Consider the following 25,894-nt stretch of genomic DNA (forward strand, 5'->3'; position numbering starts at 1 on the left):
TACCATTTTGTTTTGCACTAGAAAATAAAAATCAATGCAGTAATGTTATAACACATTTAATCAGTTTCAAAAACTTTCTATAATATATATCAGAGGTATTTATTGTATTGGAACTACAACTAATTACTGACATGATATGCTCATCAATCACATTAATCACAGTTAAACTGCTATCAGTGTCCGTATTTTGGCAACACTTAAGCCATAATACAGTCCAGTTTGTTAACATTAATAACAATGGGTCAGATTTCACCAACTAAAAATAACCAGCACTTTCATAAAATGTGTTATTATTTTGAGTGTAAAAATATATGATTTTATAAACATTAATGTATACATATTTTTAATGTTTAATGTGCATCTTTACATACATGTATAAATTAGCATGTTTAGACTAAGAACATGAACAAATTCTGAATAACAGTAATACTACATTCATTGAAAACTTGAATCTACACAAGTGTACAACTAGATTTTTTATAAATTACAAATAAAGGTAACACTTTATTTTGATGGTCCATTTGAGTATTAGTAGACTGTCTGCTTAATGTTTAGTTGATACTGCTTCTTAACAGAAATTTAACTGACTATAAGAAACTTTGCAAGAACATGTCAACTTACACTAACCCTAACCTCAACCTAAAAGTTTACTTATAATCTAATGAGAATTAGTTGGCATGTAGATATAATGTAACTTAAATTCAACAATATATATGCGCGCAAACATGCAGGCACATGCATGCACAGGTGCACACACACGCGCACACACACACGTTATGCTATGTTAAATATTATTTCTATTTGCCATGAAAATGTTTCATTATTAATATTTAATTTTGTTTAATTCAAACTAAAATAAATAAACAAGGAAGGATTAACAACTCTAATTGTAACTACAACTAAAGGATTAACATTAACAATGTATACCCACACACAACCACACACACACACACACACACACACACACACACACACACACACACACACACACACACACATATACACAAATGACAACTTTTAATACTTAAATTATTTAGATATTCTCTTCAAAAGTTTACATTCAAAGCACACTGAAAAAATGGTGTCTGTAAAATTGTTGCAAACAATTTATATGTGTTAAATTTGATCAAATAAATTAATTTAGTAATGTTGAACTTAATATGTTTGTTTAAATTCAGCCCAAGTAAATGATTTACAACCACTTAAAAAAAAAGGAAATCCAAGGAATCATCTTTGAATAATTTGTTTCAGTTATTGGTCGATATGTTTTTGTATTATAAAATAATACATTTAATCAGCAAGGAGACATTAAATTGATCAAATGTGAAAGACATTTATAATGTAAATTTAAAATAAAATACACAATAAACCATAACAGTTACCATACATTCTTAAACATTTCACAATATTACTATTAGTGTGTTGATGCTTAAATAAATGGAAAGTTGGTGAGCATAGGAGACCTCAAACACATTGATAAATGAAAAAATTAATGAATTAACATAATTGTAAAACTGTAAATAGTGAATTCTGCAAAAAAAAATATTGTTCACTGTTATTATATAACCATATTGTAAAATATATATATTTTTTTAATCAAATACATTACAAGTCAAATACATTACATGGCAGACAAATAGCCATAAAAAGCATTCAATGGGAACTACAAAAAGCATCAAGTCAATTTATTGTTGTTGAATGTAAAGATATTGTTCTGCCTACTCTTGGTAAACATGGTAAATATGACAATGTTTCATAAAAGAAAGAAAGAAAGAAAGAAAGAAAGAAAGAAAGAAAGAAAGAAAGAAAGAAAGAAAGAAAGAAAGAAAGAAAGAAAGAAAGAAAGAAAGAAAGAAAGAAAGAAAGAAAGAAAGACAAACAGACACTTGGAATGAACAGAAATGTTTTTCATTTTAAGGTGAACTTAAAATCCCCTTTTACCTTTAACAGCCTTACTAAAGCTTTACTGTAGATCATGCAACATTCATTTACGTACACATAAGAGGACTGATACAACCTGGCAGTGGACGGAGGGAAAATGAAACCGATCTCTCCGTCTCAGTTCTAGCACATATTGATATTGAACACACGTGTGTCTCTCTCTGTATGTGTGTGTGGACAGGGTGGACAGAGTAGCGTGACAACTGCAAGTGAACTTCTGTCGTTATATTGTGAAAACATGCCCCAGCAGTCAACAGAGATGTCCTCGGCTGATTTAGTTGGGGTGTAAATATTATCATTTGGGCGAGCTGAGATGAGGCGATTAGCACCAGCGAATCTGACCGCCACTCTAAAAACCTCTGACCCACAGCTAATGACTACAGCACGGCTCATCAGATCTCCATTTCACCAGCATCAAGATGTGTCAGACAGTGGTGGACAGAGTACACAAATTAGCCACATACAGATGCAATAATAAAACACTACTCCAGTAAAAGTATAAAGTCCTCCTTTACAGTTTTGCTCAAGTCAAAGTACAGAAGTCCTTGATTTTGATTTTGTATTATAGTACTTATTGAGGTACTTATTACAAAAAACTTGTCAACCATACTAATAATTCATGATCATTCAAGTGTGCAAACAAGTGAAAATAAGAAAATATATCATACTCTAGTCTAGTGTATAACAGAAACAATAGCAATGTTTTTATTTGTGCTGACATATAAATACATATACTGTATATAGAAGTGATTTAACGTTTAAAAATGTGTTTACATACTAGGAATGCTATGTAATCATACTAACTTTAAATCTAGCAAGCACTACAGCAGCAACAATGATGATTAATATACATTATTTTAATATTATGTCCAGTTTTAAAATAAAACCTACCCATTAAGACCAGTTTGTAAATTCAGTGAATTGTTTACTTAGTTGTTCAGCGAGTTGTTTAGTGAAGACTCACTCTGAATGGATCATTTGAATGAGTGAGTTGTTTAGTAGAGACTCACTTTGAACAGATAATTTTTTATGAGCGAGTCGTTTAGTGAAGACTCACTCTGAATGGATCATTTGAATGGGTGAGTCGTTTAGTGTAGACTCACTCTGAACAGATCATTTGAATGAGTGAGTCGTTTAGTGAAGACTCACTCTGAATGGATCATTTGAATGAGTGAGTCGTTTAGTGTAGACTCACTCTGAACAGATCATTTGAATGAGTTAGTCGTTTAGTGAAGACTCACTCGGAACAGAACGTTTGAATGAGAGAGCTGTTTAGTGGAGACTTACTCTTAACAGATCATTTGAATAAGTGAGTTGTTTAGTAGAGACTCACTCTGAAAAGATCATTTGAATCAGTGAGTTGTTTAGTAGAGACTTACTCTGAACAGATCATTTGAATGAGTGAGTGGTTTAGTGTAGACTCACTCTAAACAGAACGTTTGAATGATAGAGCCGTTTAGTGGTGACTCAATCTGAACAGATCATTTGAATCAGCTAGTCATTTGGTGAAGACTCACTCTAAACAGAACGTTTGAATGAGTGAGTCATTTAGTGGAGACTCACTCTTAACAGATCATTTGAATAAGTGAGTTGTTTAGTAGAGACTCACTCTGAAAGGATCATTTGAATCAGTCAGTTGTTTAGTGGAGACTCACTCTGAACAGATTATTTAAATGAGTGAGTTGTTTAGTAGAGACTCACTTTGGACAAATCATTTGAATGAGTTAGTTGTTTAGTGAAGACTCACTCGGAACAGAACGTTTGAATGAGAGAGCTGTTTAGTGGAGACTCACTCTAAACAGAACATTTGAATGAGTGAGTCATTTAGTGGAGAATCACTCTTAACAGATCATTTGAATAAGTGAGTTGTTTAGTAGAGACTCACTCTAAAAGGATCATTTGAATCAGTGAGTCGTTTAGTGGAGACTCACTCTGAACAGATCATTTGAATAAATGAGTCATTTAGTGTAGACTCACTCTGAACAGAACGTTTGAATGAGAGAGCCATTTAGTGGAGACTCACTCTGAACAGATCATTTGAATCAGCTAGCCATTTGGTGAAGACTCACTCTAAACAGAACATTTGAATGAGTGAGTCATTTAGTGGAGACTCACTCTTAACAGATCATTTGTATAAGTGAGTTGTTTAGTAGAGACTCACTCTGAAAGGATCATTTGAATCAGTGACTCGTTTAGTGGAGACTCACTCTGAACAGATCATTTGAATGAGTAAGTTGTTTATTTGATATTCACTCTGAATGGATCAGTTGAATCGTCGTTTAATCGAGAATCACTCTGAACAGTAATTTGAATGAGTGAGTTGTTTATTAAAGAATCACTCTGAACGGATCATTTGAATAAGCTAGTCGTTTAGTAGAGACTTACTTTGAACAGATCGTTTAAAAAGCGAGATTCACAAATTGAATTGTTGTTAACAGTGCAATTTGTGAACCGATTTAACAATGTAACTGACAAAATTCAGTGTATTCACAATGCAACCACCATCTAATCTTTTAGTTTTTTTACTCAGCTTTATGTATTAAATGTAGGCATAAAATTGTTTTTTTTTTTACAGTAAAGGTTTCTTAAATTAGATACTTTAAATACTCAGATGAAGATACAGAATATGTATTTAAAGGGACTATATAATGAAGAATGTTCAAAGGAAAGCATCAGTCATTTTGTGTAGCACTTTTATGGTATTTTTTTGGTTCCTACAATGGATTTCAGTGGCTGCTGGTTTCCAACACTGTCCAGAATATCTTGTCTTGTGGTCAACTGAAGAAAGAAATTAATAAAAGTTTATGAATTTGACTGTGAGTAAGTGATTCATTTTTATCAACTATCCTTTAATTAAAAATAAAAGTTTCTGTCCACCACTGAGACATCACAAGCCTCACTTCTCAGGTCAGGGACTGAAAAAGTGTGTGTTTGAGCACCACTTGGGGCTTTTGTCTGTCCGAAAAAAAGGAAGCCCCCTCTCCTGTGGCGCATGCAAACGCCGGCCGCATGTTTCCTGGGTGTGGTCAGTCTAAGAAACATCAGGTGGTGAGATAAAGCTCCAATTTGTTACACACGCACTTAAGACCCCATTTGACTATGCCTGGTTTGACTATGCCTGAATGCCAATTTGACTCTAAATGTAAGCACGCAGTTGGCCCTCATAAGCAAATGCTCACACATTTAGGTACGTGTAGGTCCAGCTGCTGGAGTTTGTATAGGTGTGATTTGTCTTTGATTTGCATCAAACCCCATTTCTCCCATTCAGCTCATCGCCACATCCTTCGACATGACAAAAGGAGAGGAAGGAAATGATACATTAGCCAAATCGGATATTGGGGTAAAATGTTTGATCCCTGTTAGGGGACTGATTGTCAGTCAATCACTGGGCTTGATGTGGAAAAGTCTATGGATTATGTTTATATGTTTTTTATCTAATGTGTACAGTTGTATCGTTATATATGGTGGCTCGGGTGACTTTGAGCTCTTCCTCTCGTCCCTTGTCAACAACCTGAATGCTTGATCTGCAAATATTGCCATTCGCCACATGAGATTTTAACCTTGACATTGGTTTGGGGCGACACAACAACTCCAGCCTCGTAAATCAAGGAGCGAGGAGACGTTTCTTGCGGTTTGAGCTTTAAAATCATATTTATATTGACAGATAGAATAAATTAGCTAATCCCCTCCACTGATTACAGCAGAAAAGTAACTCACAGACTGATTTCATTATTTGAATTTAATCTGATAATCTGATATATATTGAATTCATGTATTTTTTAAATTAAGGGCAACTATTTCATATTTGTGCTGCTTTCAAATGATTAATTGTGTCTGGTGAACAAAAGAGTATCAATGAAAATTATGTTAGCACGTGTCTTATTTAAGGGTAAGCTATTTTATACCTTAAAATATACATAGAAGTGTCAATCATATACATACTGTAGACCATAAGAGAAACGTATGTTATTTAAATGAATTTAAGTCCCTTTTTGGACATTTACAGCAATCATACTGTACACAGGGGCGGATTTAACCAGTAAGGGAGATTAAGCAGCTTTTTAGGGCCCCAGGAAATCTGGGGCCTTCAATAAATATAATACAAAAGATAAATATAATAAATATGATACAAATACAATAGTATAAATTGGTGCTCACCTCATAATCACAGCTTTTTCCTCGAAAAAGTAGCTCTTATCGAACAGTTTGCTATTTTAATTTAAAAATTAACTACCAATATAAAACACGTTTTGTGTAAGTGCATGTGGCATTAACTATACCATACAGTCTTGCACAGAAAGAACTATAAACAGTGACAGAACCCCTTAGAGAATGTACTCATTTTAACTGTCAGAGATAGAAACATCATGTGTTGTCTTGTATTTAAAAAATCTATTTATTATTGTGATTCAGATCATAAAATGTGTGAATTAGCCTGTAGGTTTAAATATATATATATTTAAATGTGCCATTTAATTAGAAAAGTGGCAGTTTTATTTATTTAATACATGGAAACAAAAAATGTACTTGAATATAGAAAGTGTTTTTTACTATGGTAAATAGGTGTGTTGAGGCAATTTTTTTATTTTTTTTTTACCTGAGGAGCTGAGCCCCCCTAAAATGAAAATCCTAAAATTGCCCCTGGCTGTAGTTATTCCTGTTGCGTTATTGTTTGGTATTTATCTTCAGGAAATCACTGAAGGCATCGAAATTGTGTTATCCTAATGATACAATGTGTCAATAAGCTCATAACTGTACTGTGCATTTACACCGTGGCCATATTTATCTATGTAAACACACAAAAACATCATTAACATTATAGCAGACACTAGACATTTCTGACGGGATTCGTGTGTCGTCGAGTGACAGATGTAAATGTATGTTGTGGGACTGCTGTACAGGAGTTGTTATTAGGGATTATAGATATAAATATAGGTTTTTATTTGAGCTTTTTTTTTTAAAGCGTGACAGTAAAACATGAACGTGGTTATGAATGTATTAAAACATATGCTGTTTTGTCATAAAAATTCATAATAATGACAAAAAATACTAATTTGTGCATCTCCTGACTCCTGGGTGCCGCTATGCTGCTGTTGTGGCTAGTGTATTCTGGGAAATTTTCTTTCCCGTTGGTTTTGAGTTTACTCTTGAAATATCTCCCTTTCAAAGGGGTATCTAGCCTTTCCCTTTAGCCCTACGCCTTCAAGCTAAAGAGAATTGGGACACCCCTACCCTTTCACGTGAAGTGGGAAGGGCTAAGGGGTAAGTGGGAAGGGCTAAGGGGTAAAATTGGGATTGGGCCTAAGTATCTACTGCTTTTAGTCTTATGAAAACTGTCTTTTTACACCTATGCATGTACATTTAGCATTGGAAAACCTTTACTTTAGTAAAAGGTGCCCACTAATTAAACATTGAGGAAATACTGCTTTAATGTGACATGGACGCCGACAATGGAGTGCTCATCCAAATGCAGGGTTGATTTACAGGATGGTCAGACAAGCAATGGTCAATACAGAAACAAACAGATGTATGCGGGCAATCCAGAGTCGTGGTCAATACACAGGTAAATGGTCAGTACAGACAGGCAGCAGACAACGTAAAACAAGCAAAACAAAGCAAGGTTCAAACACCGAAGGCAAGGCAAGGAAAATGCGTCATAATGTTAACAGTACAGATAATCAAGACTCAGCACAGTGTGTGTAATCTGCAGAATGAGGAACAGGTGCGTGTGAGTGGTGCATCACTGGAACTTGTAGTCCATTTACCAGCGGATTTGTAGTCCTTTAGCGATCTGCGTGTTTACCAGCAATCTGCCAGGATTAGATCGCTGATGATTGTGACAACTGCACACTGATGAAGGAAAATCCCAATAGTATATAGATGCAGACTTGGATTTGCAAGCTGAGACTGCATATCTCAGACTTGCATTGTCAGACACAATGCACTCAATGGAGCTAGTGACGTCACTGTGAGGGGTGGGGTTAGGTGTGCCCATTAAAAAGCATTGCATGCAGCTTACCTTGCAAGTGCATCAAATGTGCATCCAGACCCCTCTCGAAAATTATGACATTCACAGAGTTTGTGTCAAATGATGAGATTGTTTCTTTGAACAAAATAGATTTGAGAATTGAAATTTGATTTTGCTGGCTGGGTCATTGTTCAACTAAAGAAAGGTGTTAGAATTCAATCATGTTTAAAACCACTTGAGTGTGAGTAAATAGTAAGGAAATTGTAAGTTTTTATGTGATCTATCCTTTAATCAACCTAGGCTCATTCTGATCACCTACCCCTATACATTTCTAGAGAGAGCAAAATACATCCCATAAGTTTTTTCACACTTTTTGTTTTTGCGAATTCGCCAGAGGCTGATGTGTACGCTTTTTCAAATCTCAAATTTCTCTTGCGAGTCCATTCAGACCTGCTGTTCCCACGTAAATCCACCAGAGGCCACTGTCAACTGACTGACTGACTTACTGACCAACCGACCCAATCCCCCACCCTCCCCCTTCCCTTAACCCAACCAATAGTGTTTTAAAAAGCACAGATTGACTCATCCATCTCCTTCCCTAAACCCAAATGCAGTGTTTTCAAAAGCAATCCAGAAAAAGAAAGGCCCTTAAGACTGATTTTACCACGTTTTCAGATTTTACCACATTCTCACCCTGTTATTTACTTGGTTTTGTTATTTTCTAGCTTTTGTTTTTATCTTACCTGCTTTCTGAGACGGTTCTTTGCCAAACTTGAACCCCATTGTCGCGGTCAACGCCGCTCTACGTTTCAAGTCCACTGACGTAAGTGTCGAGCTACCGGACAAACTGGTAACAGCAGAAAAGCAGTCAATACAGAGGTAAGTATGCACTGGTATGCGCGAAAATGAATGGCATCATACCGCCTCATAGCGTTCGTTTTTAAGACGAAATGCAGCCATAAGTATAGCTCTGGCTACATAATTCATGCTCTCCAGAAATGTATATAGGGGTTAGTTTTCAGAATGAGCCTATGTTGCCTTTAATGAGCCAAATAAATGTTTAAATGTTGCCTGTCCATGAATCTTTAGTTTAATAAGCACCTCAAACTCATAGAGTGATGTCTTTACCTCAACAGGGTCTATGGCTTTTACAAGGGAATCCTTCCCCCCATTTTGGCCGAGACCCCAAAGAGAGCAGTGAAGGTAACAGGAACCATATTTGACTCCAAGCTTAAACTCATCACTTAAACCATACACACTCTGATCTTTGCAACCTGGCCTGCAGAGGGTAAACACACATGCACACACAGACCACATATGAATGTCCTCAGCAAAAACACTCATCCCCTCTCTGTGTTTGTCGTCATGCCACATGTGTTTGCTGTTGAAAACTCCCATTATTGACCTACATGGACAGATATTGCTACTGGCCTCACTTCAGTATCATGTATAAACAGTGTGTATATACACGCTTGAGTTTAGATGAGCACTTAGTGTGGCTTTAGGCCATCGGTTATGGGTTCCTCACAATGGCTGTCTGAAAGAAGAGCTAGCCCATTATTTGCTTTCGATTGGTAGACTTAACATGCTTTAACAGTTTAACTGAAAAAAATCCTTCACCTGACATGGAAATTCTGTCATCATGTAGTCCTTCTCATGTCATTCAACCTGTTTGAATGTCACACTTAAAAATAAAGGTTAGTGCTACAGAACCAAGCTCAAATGATGCATTTATACAGTTTAGTAACCGTATTATCACTCACAATAAGTCTAACTATAACATAACAAGGTTTTAAAATTGGTTCTTTTATAAATACAATCATGTCTGACTAATTAAATGAGTGTATAATGTGTTATGAACCTGTATACTGAAATTTGTTACTAATAAGGATTAATAACACTATTATAAATGTGGCGATAAAACTGTCATTATGATAAATGAAAGGTTTTGTTGTGTCTTTTTAGATATTTTTAGAGAATAGACATTTATTGAATTGTTACGCTTGATTATAAATCAATTTAAATGCAGCTATAATTTATTGTGAGCATGAGCTTCATGGAAAGCGTTACCCTTTTCCTCATGGAACCTGACATTGTTTGTTCATGAAATTGCAATGATTGTGATTTGGCATTCTGCAAAGTAGTCTACATGCAGTTAGTTCAGCATAACCTTCAGCATAAAGTATTCTTTAAGCGTTTTGTCAAGCAGACCAAAGATTTAAGCTGCTGTTCGCTGAACTCTTCCCTTTGTAGTGTAGGTGCAGTTACCCGATTATTGACTGATATGTGAATGAATCATCCAGAGTGAACTAGAACAATAAGAGGGAACTTTTTGTTCAGATCATTATCACTATCTTTAACTCTCTTAACTATAAAATCTTTGTATTTTTTAATATTCTGTTAGTTGGTTCAGAAATGAACAATGTTTTTTTAAGCATCTAAACAATACAAGTATAATCCTAATTTAATTTAATTTTATTTTATTTTAATTAATTTAATTTTTTATTTATTTTATTTCATTTTATTTTGTTTTATTTTAGTTTGTTTTATTTTTTTTATTTTGTTATTTAATTGAGCTTTATTTTATTATATTTTGTTTAATTTATTTTAATTTAGTTTTATTTTGTTTCATTTTATTTTGTTTTATTTTATTTATTTTTATTTTATTATATTTTGCTTTGTTTAGTTGTATTTATTTTATTTAGTTTTATTTAGTTTTATTTTATTTATTTTTATTTTGTTTTGTTTTATTTTATTTAGTTTTATTTTATTATATTTTGTTTACTTTAATTTTATTTAGTTTTATTTTACTTAGTTTTAGTTTTTTATTTTTATTTTATTTTTATTTATTATTATTTAATTTAGTTTTAGTTTATTTTATTTAGTTTTATTTTATTTTATTTTATTTTATTTAGTTTTATTTAGTTTTATTTCATTTTATTTCGTTTAGTTTTATTTTATTTTATTTAGTTTAGTTTTATTTAGTTTTATTTTATTTATTTATTAATTTTTTATTAATTTATTTTATTCATTCATTTTCTGCCACTTTTCCGGGGCCGGGTTGCGGGGGCAGCAGTCTAAGGAGAGAACCCCAGACTTCCCTCTCCCCAGACACTTCCTCCTACTCCTCCAGGGGGGATCCCGAAGTGTTCCCAGGCCAGCTGAGAGACATAGTCCCTCCAGCGTGTCCTGGGTCTTCCCCGATGCCTCCTCCCGGTGGGACATGCCTGGAACACCTCCCTAGGTAGGCGTCCAGGAGGCATCCGAAACAGATGCCCGAGCCACCTCAGCTGACTTCTCTCGATGTGGATGAGCAGCGGCTCTACTCTGAGCTCCTCCCGGGTGTCAGAGCTCCTCACCCTATCCATAAAAGTGCGCCCTGCTACTCTTCGAAGGAAACTAATTTCAGCCGCTTGTATCCAAGATCTTGTCCTTTCGGTCATGACCCAAAGCTCATGACCATAGGTGAGAGAAGGAACGTAGATTGAACGCTAAATCGAGAGCTTTGCCTTTCGGCTCAGCTCCTTCACCACAACGGACCAGTACATCGACGGCATTACTGCCGCCGCTGCACCAATCCGCCTGTCAATCTCACGTTCCATCCTTCCCACACTCGTGAACAAAACCCCAGGTGGAGGAGTTTATTTAGTTTTATTTAGTTTTATTTTATTTTATTTTAATTAGCTTTATTTTATTTCATTTTCACATTATATTATGTCCTGTTATATTTTTGGTCTGGTAAAGTAATACATAATGACTATAATGCATTTCCATTTATAAAAATAACTTTGTCAATTTAAATTAATGCAGACACCAAAATCTCCTCTTGATCTCTTCTTCAGGGAAAAAACACTTTTGTAAATACTTGAAATATAGTGCACAAGTTGGTGCTACATTTATCATTTTGGAGCTTGAGGGCCCCAGTCCTTATTCACTTTTGCACTGAAAAGAGTGGCCGGGACATTTTTCAAACTACCTTTTGTACTCCACAGAATAAATAGTCATAAGGATTTGCAATGACATGAGAATGAGTTTAAAAAAAAAGACTATCCTTAAACAGTGATCCATGAATCCACCTGACGCTCCACATCTGGTGCTTTAAACCAACTAAACAGCGTATCTACAGGCCCTGGCCTCCATCAGTCTTGCTGGATGTTTTATTATCTAATATCTGTCAAGCTGAGCGATGCTTAACTTAATATAAAGAATTCTACTCTGCACTGCTAGTCATCTATGTGTGTATTTCTGTTTGCGCAGTGTCATGTTGACAGCTCGAGTGTTCTCATTCACTACAGTTGAGCTGTGTTTGCTTAAGGTGTGAGCATTCATCTTGTCTGCGTGCATTTTGCGTCTGAAAACACTTCCTGACAAGTTATCCTGATCTCTTTTTTTTTTTTTTTTTGCAGTTTTTTACCTTTGAGCAGTACAAGAAGCTGTTGAGCTTTACTCCTTTATCGCCCGGTATGGTAAGTCATCTGATACAAGACACTGTACACACAATCACATTCACAGTCAAGCGAAGCACTCTCCTCATTACATGGCGTTCTGGCAGCGGGTGAGAGCTGTAATCGAGACAAATGCTGCTCAGCGAGCCGTATGAGAGATCGCCCATTACTTAGACAGCAGTCTATCAGTGTGGCAGCAGGCTTGACGACTGAGCCCGGCGGCAGATCTCGCGTCTTCAGCCTTAAAACCACCACCTGCCTTATCAATCACACCTGTCTCCGCCTTCTCCAGCTAGAGATGTCAATCCACACACACAGCCCACAGGCACAGGGAACAGAAGAGTGATGTGTGTAGTGTGTGAGAGTGAGTGTGGCAAGCCATTTGGACGTAGATTCATTCACAGCTTGTGAATTCTTCAATTTCATTGACATTTTCAGTATTTAAAATACAATGTTTTTTAAGTAAAGCTTTTGTAATATGAATTTTTATAAGAATATGAGATTTAATTAATTCAAATACAGCATAACCTGTCTTGTTGTGAAAACTTGACATGAACAACACAACATAACTTGTCATAAATCTGGAATAAACATGACTGTCATGAGGCCATTATAATCGTGTCAAGGATATTTTTTCTGATCACTTTTTTCCAGTGAAACAAACAATTGTCATTAAAATTTGTCTTTAAAATTGTCAAATTATTTTATTTTATTTATTTTATTTATTTTATTTAAATTATTTTAAAACAGCGTCATTAATTTTTACAGACATCACCTACATTGACTACTGTTGACACCAATTTATTGATTGCATTTGCTCTGCATCCATTGATATGCTTAACTGAAATAAATAATTTTTAATTTATTATTTAAATCTGTCTTAAAATACCTTCTCTTTATGTAAATTCTTGTTTACACATGTTAGTTTTTACTTTGTTAAAATCTATTTGTGTCCAGGTCATAGAACGAATTAAGTCCTAACAACTGTAGAGTTACTAAAATGGTTTGAGAAAACCGATTGCGGCAAACCATTTAAGTTGACTAACTTTATTAATTTGAGTTCAGTCAACTTAAACCATTTGTCACAAGCGGTTTCCTCAAACCGTTTGAGTATAGCTATACAGCTGTTCAGACTCAATTCGTTTAAGCTAACTGAACTCATACAGATTTGATAAGTGAACTTAAAATCTTTAAGTTACTTATACTCTAAATGTTTGATGATATCAATTCAAACAGTATAAGTGTACATGATTCAATATACAGTTGAAGTCAGAATTATTAACCCCCTTTGAATTGTTTTTTCTTTTTTAAATATTTCCCAAATGATGTGAAACAGAGCAAGGAAATTTTCACAGTATGTCTGATAATATGTTTTCTTCTGGAGAAAGTCTTATTTGGTTTATTTCGGCTAGAATAAAAGCAGTTTTAAATGTTTTAAAAGCCATTTTAAGGTCAAAATTATAAGCCCCTTTAAGCTATTTTTTTCTATAGTCTACAGAACAAACCATCGTTATACAATAACTTGCCTAATTACCCTAACCTGCCTAGTTAACCTAATTAAACTAGTTAAGTCTTTAAATGTCACTTTAAGCTGTATATAGAAGTGTCTTGAGAAATATCTAGTCAAATATTGTTTACTGTCATCATGGCAAAGATAAAATAAATCAGTTATTAGAAATGAGATATTAAAACTATTATGTTTAGAAATGTGTTGAAAAAAATCTGCTCTCCATTAAACATAAATTGGGGAAAAAATAAAAAGGGGGCTAATAATTCAGGGGGGCTAATAATTCTGACTTCAACTATGTATACGTTTACAGTACTCAAACCATTTAGTTTCAAAACTCAAACAGTTTGCCGCAATCTGTTTCCTCAAATGGTTTGAGTTAACTATCGGGTTTTACTGTGTATATAGCTGCAGGCCAAGTATGTTTGTATATAATAATTTTTAAAGCTATTAGTTACTAGTTAATTAGGTAAAGTTACTAGTAATTAATAAAGTTATGGTAACTAATTACCTTAACTTTTCAGAATTTGATTGTAATGTAATAATCTGCACCTTTTGTAAAGCTGTTTTGAAATAATAATTATTGTAAAAAGTGTTCTACAAATAAACTTGAACTGAATTAAATTGAATTGATATTCAATTTGTACCACCGTAGTCAAGAAAAATATGAATGACACTGTTATATAAGTCATGGTACAGTTATAATGGCCTTGTGACCATCATTTTTATGACAGGTTTTGTTTGTTTGTTAAGTTGTCACGACAAAGACATCACAAACAATGTGACCTTTGCATTTAAAATAACATAACAGAGCTAATGACACTTAATTACAGTCGTCATAAGCACGCATAAAATCTCATACATTCATGACATGTCATGTTATATTTAGAAAGGTTTCATGACAGTGAAACGCCCTTTCAAGTAAGTAGTGTTATCACACTGTAAAACTGACATCTGTAAATTGACAATTTTCCACATGTTGTAATTCATGTTTTTTTCCCACATATTTACTGTATGCTTTTGAATTGCATTATGGGACCTTGATCTTTCCTTTAAGAGATTTTCATGTTGAAACTTTAATACTTTATTAATATTTTTAATAGTTTGAAGTGATGTATTATCTGGGTTGGTGTTGTAAATTACAGTACATAAAACCTGGTAATACGCTGCCAGTGCATTATTTCTCTATATAATATTTCTTAAACAATATATTGTCTCAAACTACTCAAATATCAAAAAAGTCACTCTGTTAAACCTGCAGAGATGAATTTTCAAAATCAAAAGTGGACAAAGCAGAGATAAAACTCCCACAATGCAATTCACAACCATAAGTAAAAAGAAAACACCTGTGAAACTAGTAGAAATTTAGCTCTTGATACCAACAATTAAATTTGAATGACAGCTTATGGTGACGTTTAACTAGAACAAGTGAAATTACAGATATCAAGAATTACACTCATTTTCCTAGCTAAAATTCAGTTTCTGATATCATGAATTCAATTCCTGTGAGAAATGATCTCATTATTGAAATCAAGAATTGCCATTGTATTAGTAGAAATGTAACTCGTGATATAGAAACTGTCATTACACTTTTCTTACTTAGAGTTTTTGCCTTTTTTTCTAAATATCTACAAATTCTAAATCCTAAATTTTTATATCAAAGAAGCGTTTTCTAGACAAGTAATATTGTCATAGAAAATATTGCAAATTTGTCAATATTTTTAGAAATAATATGTCAAAATTAAGTGGGTTTTCCCTTAAAATAAGCTAAATAATTTGCTAATGAGACAAGCAAAATAATCTTATTTCGATACGAATACACTTGCCCCCTTGGCTGATTATTTAGCTTGTTTTAAGGGAAAACTCATAGTTCTCGCATATTATTTCTCAAAACAAAACCATATTTTTAACTTGTATAGAAAATGCTTCTTGACTGAAGAACTTTCACATATTGGGACTAAAAACAAGACAAAAACTCAAAATAAGAAAAGCATTTAGCAAAAAATCGAATTATTAAGAATTTTTATTTTAATACAATTTAATAATGTAGTCAATAATTTATATGATGTCATTGTTGATATCAAGAATTGCCATTTTTACTAGTGGGAATATAATTGCTGATATAAAAAATGTAGTAATAAAAGTCAAACTGGCTTGCCATATGTAAGCGAGCGAGCGAGTGATTGAGCTATATATCTAGCTGAAACAACTGTATGATTGATGAAGACTTGTGCTGATATATGACAAATAAGAAATGGCTGCCTCTGTAAACACGGTCAAGGAGATGTCCGGTTTTCAGAAACAAAATGAGTAATGAGGCGCACACACTGTCTTGTATTGTATGCACAAGCATGTATACATGGCCATGCAATCACATGTGCAAAAAGAGCAAATGTGCGAGTGCAGTGATCACACACACACACACACACACACACACACACACACGCACGCACGCACGCGCGCGCACATTTGGAAGGTATTAATTGAGGGTGTGGGTGTGTGTACGATCCCCAGCTCACCTTATGCAAACACACTCAAACATCTCCTTTGTCACTCTTAAAGTAGGCCTGAAGCCTGCTGACATACAGGTCAAGTGCTTGAATGGAGAGTCACTAATCATAAGAGTAAAAATTAACCACATATTATTTTTAAGCAACATTAATCTATTCAAGGTTATTGACAAAAATATTTGGTGGTGTTTTGATGAAAGAAGAGATAAAAGATTCACTATTATGTTAAATGAACAGTGATTGAAATTGTGTATTTAAAAAAAAAAGAATTTATTAAAAATCTTTTAATCAAAAAAGTCACTTATTTCAAATGATTCTGATTCACTTCCACAAAAAATTGAAGTAATGGCTGTTGTTTGTAGTGTTTTTAAAAATGCAAATATTATTGCAAGGAAAATACAGAAAATATAAGATATAAGAGAGTATCACAGAAGATGAATGGCAGAGTGTCTGTCTGTAGGCACAAACAATTAATACACGATTCAAACTTCTGCGATATAAATGGAATATAAGACTGTACATAACTCCAGAATTACTTCACAAATTTAAGCCAAATATTCCTGTCCAATGTGTATAATGCATTAAAGAGATTTCTAAAGCACTGTTTATGGAAGAGTCCTTTGGTTGAACATTTTTGGGAGAAAATTCTAAACTTTTTATCCATGCTATTAAAACAGGATATACCCAAATAGTTTTCATATTCCAAACATTTTTAGTTCAGATAAAAAACTGTTAACTTTCTGTTTATTACATGCAAAACTTATAATAGCTCGTTTTTGGATGAATACAGAAAGCCCACATTTTGGACAATGCTTGCAGAAATTGTCTTATTGTTTGGCTTTAGAAACATTAACTTATATAGTCAAGAAAAAACCTGAAACGGATTTCTGAAGGAAGCTGATACAAATGATACAAATATTTTTATTATTTTATATTTTATTTATTATTATTTTGTATGTTTGGTTTTGATTTCTGTAGTTAAAAAAAGCTACTAAAATCAATTAAGACAGTGTTAAAACTGTGTGCAAAATTTGTCTGACACTATTTTGCTTTTTTGCAATAAAATCTTTTTGACTGTTTTTATTTTTATAAATAGTAAATGCCATTGTGTGCAAATATAAATGTATTCTATTTTACATCTTTATACTTCATACTTATATGCCACTGAACCACACCATTTTACCTGTTTGTTGGGAAAAAGTTTATAATTAATTAAAATGTTATAAAATTTCACATATTTCATTTCATTTTCCTTCGACTGAGTCCCTTTATTCATCAGGGGTCGCCACAGCGAATGAGCTGCCAACTTATCCAGCATATGTTTTTACACAGCGGATGCCCTTCCAGCTGCAACCCAGTACTGTAAAACACCCACACATACTTACTCACACACATACACTACAGCCAATGTAGTTTATTCAATTCACCTATAGCGCATGTCTTTGGACTGTGGGGGAAACCAGAGCACTCAGAGGAAATCCTCGTAAACACAAGGAGAGCATGCAAACTCCATACAGAAATGCCAACTGACCTTGCCAGGTCTCGAACCAGTGACCTTCTTGTTGTGAGGCGAGGGTGCTAACCACTAAGCCTCCTGTGTCACCTTCACATAATCAGTTATAACATATATTTATTCATATTTTAGGTACAACTCAGAATGCGTATGTTACCTATAAGTACATATAATACACCATTATTTTGTATATTAAAATGTGTCATGTTTTTTTCATATAATGTCATTTTAAACAGCATTGTTAGATATTTAAAGAAGATATGACATAGAACAAGAATCCTTTGACGATAAGGAAAATTTTAAATCGAGTAAAATTCACATTTATTTTAATATAATTTATAAAATATAATGTAATTTACTTATTATTTAATATATTTTGTATTTCACTTATTATTTGTTTAATTTTTCCATTAATGTTGTTGTTATACCAAATGTTTTATAACTTAATTTCACTTATTTTATTTTCCAAAAAAATATAAATTTTTTTTGACGCTGGTACATTTACACTCTGTTTCCTGAAAGCTGTTTAAAACATTCATGTACACACTTATAATGTGATTATAATATTACAGAATGCATGTTTGACACAAAGTGTAGTGTAATCTAGAGTGATTTTCTTAGACATCTAATTTATTTGATTGAAAAATAAATGCACAACATATTCATATTGCAAAGTACTAACTGAAATGAACTGCTGTTTTTCATTCAAACACAAAAACTGTGACTAAATAAATGTAAGCTGAACGAGAAAATAAACACTGCTGTTAATTTGGTGCCATTGTTCATCTGTGAGCATGAAAATATGAAACCTTTTGCTCCGTCATCCGGTCGAGCAGTTATTGCACCATCTGAAGTAATTTATCTCCGTCCCACTCATTTTGTCTGAGCCGCTTCATTCATCTCTGATTCCCGTCTGCGTTTCCTTTCTGAAAATGATTGACGGCGGCAGTCTCATTCATTCACTCATTCATTCATTTGTGGGTTAAAGTCAAGCTCTGCGTCTATACAAACACTTTCCTGAAAGGCGAAGTGTCACCCTAGCATTGTTCCTGTGAGTTATGCCATTTATGTGTGACATTCCTTCAGTGTCGACTGGTCATCTAAAAAAAATACAGTCTGTTCTGAATTAAACACGAAGCCACTTTCTTTATAGTCTCCCTGTCTTTCTCGTTCGTCATGTGGCGTCATGTTCTCTTGTAATGTAACTCTGCTAGGCTCTGTCTGTGGCTGGCCTGGGGTCAGGGTTAACCGAGGCACTGGTTGTAAATCCATTTGAAGTAGTGAAAGTGAGCCTACAGGCCAACAGGGATTCATTCAAAGTGGTAAGAGGCTGCAGCTGCTAATTGTCATCTCGCTATTGTTTTTTGGCTTTTGTCTTGTCACCGAGGGTCCTGATGACTGTTGTTTCTGTGTTTCCTCCATGCAGCAACCCTCTACTTTTGCACAGGCCAGAAATATTATAAACACAGACGGCTTTGGTCTCCGTGGGCTTAATAAGGGCCTGACCTCCACGCTAGGACGGCATGGCGTCTTCAACATGATCTACTTTGGTTTCTACTTTAATGTTAAGGACGCCATTCCTGCCAGTCAGGTGAGCAAATTTCAAATTTTGTCATCGACTCACCTTCAATGTTGTTCAAAATCTGGATTATTGTCTTGAATATTTATCAAAAGGTCCTTCTTTTGTTTTTGCTTCTTAAATGTTTGCATATCTTTGGTTCCACAGTGGACCTTTTGGTGAACAAAAGGATTATTTTTGGCGAATATGTATGGAAGCTTTTCTGTCCACAAAAAGGTTCCTTATATTTGAAAAAAAAAAGTCATTTTTTAGAATATTAAAGGTTTAGTTCAGCCAGAAATGAAAATTCTGTTATTAATTACCTACCCGTATGTAGTTCCTCCGAGACCGTTCATCTGCAGAACACAAGTTAAAGGGATAGTTCCCCCAAAACTTTACTCACTATTTTCTCACCCTCAAGTGGTTCCAAACCACGATGAGTTTCTTTATTCTGTTTAATAATAAAGAAGATATTTTGAAGAAAGCTGAAAACCATAGTGGGGAAAACCAATTCTATGGAAGTCAGTGGTTAAGGTTTCCAGCTAACTTTAAAATCTCTTCTTTTGTGAAACAGAAGAAAGAAAGTCAAACAGGCTTGGGACAAATAAAATCTTTGGCCTTTATTTTATTTTTTTATTCCTATGGAAAACATTATAATATTCCACAGAACCTTTTCCTCTATAAAGAAACTTCTTGTGGGATGGAATGGTCCTGTAGACTATAGAAATGTTCTTCTCGAAATCATTTTCAACTGACTTCTAAGTAAGGAATTTCAAAGAAAAATTTCTAAGCACTGAAAGTACAATGAAGTTTGTTCCATACCCATAGAAGCATTGAAATCCTGAAAAGCAAACTCAACTCAAGAAATTTGCTGTGTCCCAAAGTTAAGATTTGGTGTGCTTGGCCTACACATTCATAACATGTCTGAACAATTCAGGATAAATATATCAGAAAGTGACCTCTTGGCTGAATTGAAAAAATAAAAAAATAAAGCGAGAAGAGGGTATGTTATATTGTAAATTAAGATATATTTAGCCTGATCTCATGAAGAAACGTAACTATTATATGTTTTGTCAGTTTAGTGGCTAATTTGTACGCGTTCAGTTGTAAGAAAATGCACAATTTTAAAAAGGAGGCTTGGCACCCAACCCCACCCCTAAAAAACCCAACTGTCATTGGGATAAGCAAATCATGCTAAACTGTACGAATGAGATTATAAGATTTCATATGAATAGTTGTTGGATATATTAGGTACTACAGAATATGATGTTATATTATAATCATCACATTGTACATCAAAGACAACATTAGTCCATTTTATGTGTTTGTTTATCTCCATGTTTTGCCGATAGAATGGGAGAATCCTTATCTTTTTAAATGATCTTTTCAACATGTGGTTAGTGACACAGTCGATATTGAAAAAAAATATATAGGGGATCATATACCCAAGCAAAAATGAATGTTGAATTTTTAATGAATACATTTTCTGTCAGGGAGCAAATTTCGTTTATACTGCATGCATATTTGATCTAGTAAATAATGATACATAAAGAACCGTATTTATCTTTCATGTGTTACATGAGTAAACCACTTTCTTAGCTTTAAAACTCTTAGCTTAAGCTTTACAACTACATTGATGTAAAGCAGCTTTCCCCCATATACTTTAGAATTTGTCCAGGTTTTTATGAGCAAAATAAATAAATAAATAATTATTATCATCCATTTTTACTATGATTTACCGAAGACAGCCAATAAATGACATTCTACTTATTTAGCTGAGAAAAAGGGTATATTTAGTACAAAAAGACTCACCCAAATAAAAATATATAATTTTTTTTTTATTTTTTTTTTTTTTCATTAATTAATTAATTAATTTATTTATTTATTTATTTTTTTTTTTTCCTGTTGGAAACTGGTAAACATTGACTTCCATAAGACTTGTTTGTTCCTACAATAGATGTTAATGGATACTGTTATTCAAAAAAGTTTGGAATTCGTCAAGGGTGAGAAAAGTATGAAATAATCGTGGTTTTTAGGTGAACTATGCCTTTAAGAATCACAATGCAGCCCTAAAATACTAATTAATTGTCATTTTAAATCTTTATACTTCACCACTTTCCTTCAAACCACTAGGTTTTACCATTTTTTCTGACAAAAAGGTTATCATTAACAAATTAGTATGATCACTTATACTTTTACATATTTAAATAAGTACATAAGTTTACAGCATGTTGTTCAGTGTTGCCAGTGTGGGCGGTTTTGAATTTGATCGCACGTGTAAAAAACGGCATAGCCAGTTTGACAAAATTTGGGCGGTTTTGAAACGTTATTTAACAAAACATAACTGTGTGCTCCTAGTCCATTCAGTTAGTAGTGACCAGAGCATAGTGCAAGCTGCATGGGCCCACCCACCCGCAAGAGGAGGTGAAGGAAAGTTGTATCAAAATCTGACTCTCCAGTCGGCGCCAGTGGTGTAGTGGTTAGCGCGTCGTCAGATGCACTCCGGTGCTCACGGCGACCCAAGTTCGATTCCGCCTCGCGGTCCTATGCTGATCCTTCCCCTCTCTGCTCCCCATGCTTTCCTGTCAATACTCTCTACTGTCCTGTCCAATAAAGGTGAAAAACCCTGAAAATTTATTTTTTTTTTTTTACCTGACTTCCCAGACATATCTGACTCCCCTTCGCGTGTATGCGCATCACGCAGCGCCTGCAGTTAAACTCACAGCGGTTTAACACTTATTGATATTTTTTTTACCCGCAAACAAACATAGAAGAGTTGTCTGATGGACAAGCAACACCTAATTATGTTCAAAAGAATTTAAAACACCAAATGAGACGAATTTATATCCAAGTTCAAAAATAAAACATACTGTAATTGGTAATGGAATCTACACAACAAGTGCAGTGTGGGTGAAAGGTGGGCAGTGTTTTAATGTGATCCGGTTATGTTGTGGTTCTGTGACTGCTGGTTTTGGTTGTTGTATGGTTAAAAAATTATGACAGTTAAAGTAAGTAAATTTACTTTGAATAAATTTAGTAAATATAAATGAATTTAAATTAAATTACATATTAATCTAATATTTTGGGCGTTTTTTTATGCATTTGGGCGGGTCTTGGACAGCTTTTGTGCTGGAAAAAGTCAGCTATATCTGGCAACACTGATGTTGTTTCATTAATACAGATATATCTTATTGCGCTGAATTAGAATAAACATTTTTTCACTCTTATTTTGACATTTCACTGTAACAAAGTGAATATGGCACATAAAAGTAGACCATTTGTTTGCATTTTTGCTTATATATATATATAAAATCGTTTTTGTAAATTTAATTATATGAACACACCAAAATTTAGACAACTCATGTTTTTTATTTAATTTGCAAATGCATTAACATTACAGTACAATATCAAAAACAGTCTGCATAGAAAATAACATCTGAACAGACAAACAAAGAAAAGAACACATCAAAAACAAATCAATAGAAAAAAAAAGAGCAAATACTAACAAACGTCTCATCTTTGATGCATCTTGCAGCACTTTTGATTTGAGATGCGCGACCATAAGTAAGATGAAAGGAGGAGTTGACTTTTCAAACACATCCACAAGCTGATGAGCCGATGAATATCTGTGTCTCAGCAAATGAAAGCAGGGATCTGCCAAGCACATTAACAGAAGGAGAGAGAGAGAAAAAGTAGAGGGAGGAGGAGAGGAGCTGCTAAGATAAACCTCACTAATACCTTCCCTGTTTGCTCTCCATCACATCCTCAAAGGTTCAGATTACACATCCGGCAGGGCTCAACTCCCAAACAAAAGTTAATTTTGTTTAATGGAAACGTTACCATACGCCTGTTCCACATGTATAAACTGGAGCATTAGATTTACTCAAATGAACTAATTGGAAGCAGACTGAGGTATTTGGTGGGGAGGGGGGGTTACAGTTGAGGTCCTACTGAAGATTTGTATTCCCAGTTCAGCTGGTGCTAAAATCGGTATTGCCTGAGAAGCCTGAAACCTCCAGCGCTCAATCATACGCTCAAACTCTGATTTGGCTGTCCAATTTTTACAAATCTCAAAAGTAGGTCTGGCTTTTTACTCTGAACATCTACTTTTTCCCCCTCAAATAAGTTGCTCATTCTTTCTGGAGCAACCTTTCCCCTATGCTCTAAAGCCATCAACCCTTACAGATCTGCAACTTAAAGAGCATTTGCATTAAAGCTGATGGAAAAGTGTGCTGCAGTTGTAATATCACTGAAGAAAGTGTTTGGTGTGGATTTTACAAATTATGCAGCATGCTGTTTTTGCTCACCGACGCTCCACCTTCAATGCGATGGGACGTTCAGGTTGAGCAGTCGGTGCTGGGTGTCCTTCTGGGCTGCTGTCATTTGTAAAAAATATCCTGGCCAATTAGATGTCTTGGTTCGTGCTTCTTTTGGTACAGTAATACACCAGTGTCGAGTCGCAGACCAATTAACCAAATTATCCCCATATGCCTCCCAGTCTGCCTGCATGAACTCTGTTTATAAATCCTCTCCCAAAGTTTGCCCTCAGTCACGTGACCTGTTTTGTCCAATCGTAGAGCCTTGTGAAGAACCAGTCTGTGCCCCTGCTATACCATAAAATGATCTGGGGTTTTTAATTCCAGGTTTGCCATTTCATCTTAGACTCCTTCTTTCACTTGCTCAATTTTTTTTCTCCTTCCATCTGCATTTTCATATGTGGGGTTATTAGTTACTTTATCTGCTTTACGTTGCGTCTGTGTTTGGTTATTTGCATTTTCCGATCAAGTAGAGTGTTATCGCAGAGTTTTGAATATATGACCCTAGCTATAAAACTGTCAGCAGAAAGTTGTTGTTTTATTGGTCATTAATGGAATAGTCCACTTAATAGTCCACGAGCAATCGACTATTTCAGTCATTTCTTTGGCAAAAGCAAATCTCAGAGGTACAACACGGTTTGTCTGTAAACGTTAAAATTTTCACTGTTTTAGTTATAAATTAACATGATGTAAATAGTATTCATTCAATCATTTTCTTTTCAGCTTAGTCCCTTTATTAATCTGGGGTCGCCACAGCGAAATGAACCACCAATTTATCCAACATATGTTTTACACAGCCCATCCAGCTGCAACCCATCACTGGGAACAGTAATATATATATTAAAAATATTTAATTTGATGTTTCCTATACAGTACTTTAATATTTAATGGTATTTACTATTTTAAAATATACATTTTTTAATATATCTTTGTAAATTTGTTGTGGTTTTGATTTTTTTTTATCCTTTATAGTTCATCTTTGATATGTCTGTATAGTTTCAATTTTGAATAAAATTTTGAAGAACATTTAATACATTAAATTAGGGGCGACACACTGGCGCAGTATGCAAGAGTTTCCTTTGGGTGCTCCAGTTTCCCTCACAGTCCAAAGACATGCCATAGATGAATTGGGTGAGCTAAATTGTCTGTAGTGTATGAGTGTGTGTGTGAGTGAATAAGAGTCTATGGGTGTTTCCCAGTGATGGGTTGTGGCTGGAAGGGCATCCGCTGCGTAAAACATATGCTGGATGGGTTGGCGGTTCATTCAGCTGTGGTGACCCCAGATTAATAAAGGGACTAATCCGAAAAGAAAATGAATGAATAAATAATACATCAAACTAATAGAACTATCTGAAATAAAAGTGTATAGATAAGCTGTAAATACTGTATCTGTTTATTTATTTATTTATTTGTCAATTTTATCAGTTAACATTATTTTAGATTAATTTTATTTAAGGTAGCAAAAATGGTCAACTAATAAACAACACTCCTTTAACATTACATCACATTTAAAGTCTGGTTTACATCTGAATTAACACAATATTCCTTCAATGTGTGTGTTACATCTTCAACAAATACGAAAGTTTACTATTGTTTGTGTCTTTTATTTATAGCAAATATATGATATAGCTAAATCATTTAAGTCTAAGCTAAGTCATTTATTCTAACCCAATCAAACTTACAATATTTGGCATGATGTCATAACCTCTCTCATAAACTCTCTCTCTCTCTCTCTGTATACACACAATCTAGGGGCATGGTTTTCAGTAACGAAATGTATGAAGTTCCTATGTTTACTAAAATATCTTAAGAAAATAAAATAAGAAATAAAAGTGTACTAAATAGTTGCTTGTAAAACTAGGCCTATTAATGATTTTCAGATTTTATTTTTAATTTCTAAAAGCTGTAATTTACTGAACTCTGCTAGAGACAGTCACACTATAAGATAGAGCTTTATTGGCATAAATGTATTGCTTAAGCAGATATAAACAATGAATACAATTTAAAGTGATTATATAATACACACATATATAAACACACACCCAAAAATACACAATTAGAATTTTGATACATACACAAATAAGAAAAAAGACTAATATGATTATTAACAATAATTTGCTGCTGTTGACATCAGAA

General features: G+C 34.2%; 1 protein-coding gene across 1 annotated transcript in view; it reads left to right on the forward strand.

The window, feature by feature from the left end:
* slc25a21 (solute carrier family 25 member 21) overlaps positions 1–25,894 on the forward strand; it is a 197,881-nt gene that overhangs the window by 160,908 nt on the left and 11,079 nt on the right. Inside the window, exons 5-8 of the mRNA XM_056476979.1 lie at positions 9,046–9,112; positions 12,316–12,375; positions 19,099–19,206; positions 19,311–19,475. Of these exons, the coding sequence (XP_056332954.1) occupies positions 9,046–9,112; positions 12,316–12,375; positions 19,099–19,206; positions 19,311–19,475 (400 nt within the window). The remainder of the gene's footprint in view (positions 1–9,045; positions 9,113–12,315; positions 12,376–19,098; positions 19,207–19,310; positions 19,476–25,894) is intronic.

This window comes from Danio aesculapii, chromosome 17 (genome assembly GCF_903798145.1).
Source record: "Danio aesculapii chromosome 17, fDanAes4.1, whole genome shotgun sequence".
Lineage (NCBI taxonomy): Eukaryota > Metazoa > Chordata > Actinopteri > Cypriniformes > Danionidae > Danio > Danio aesculapii.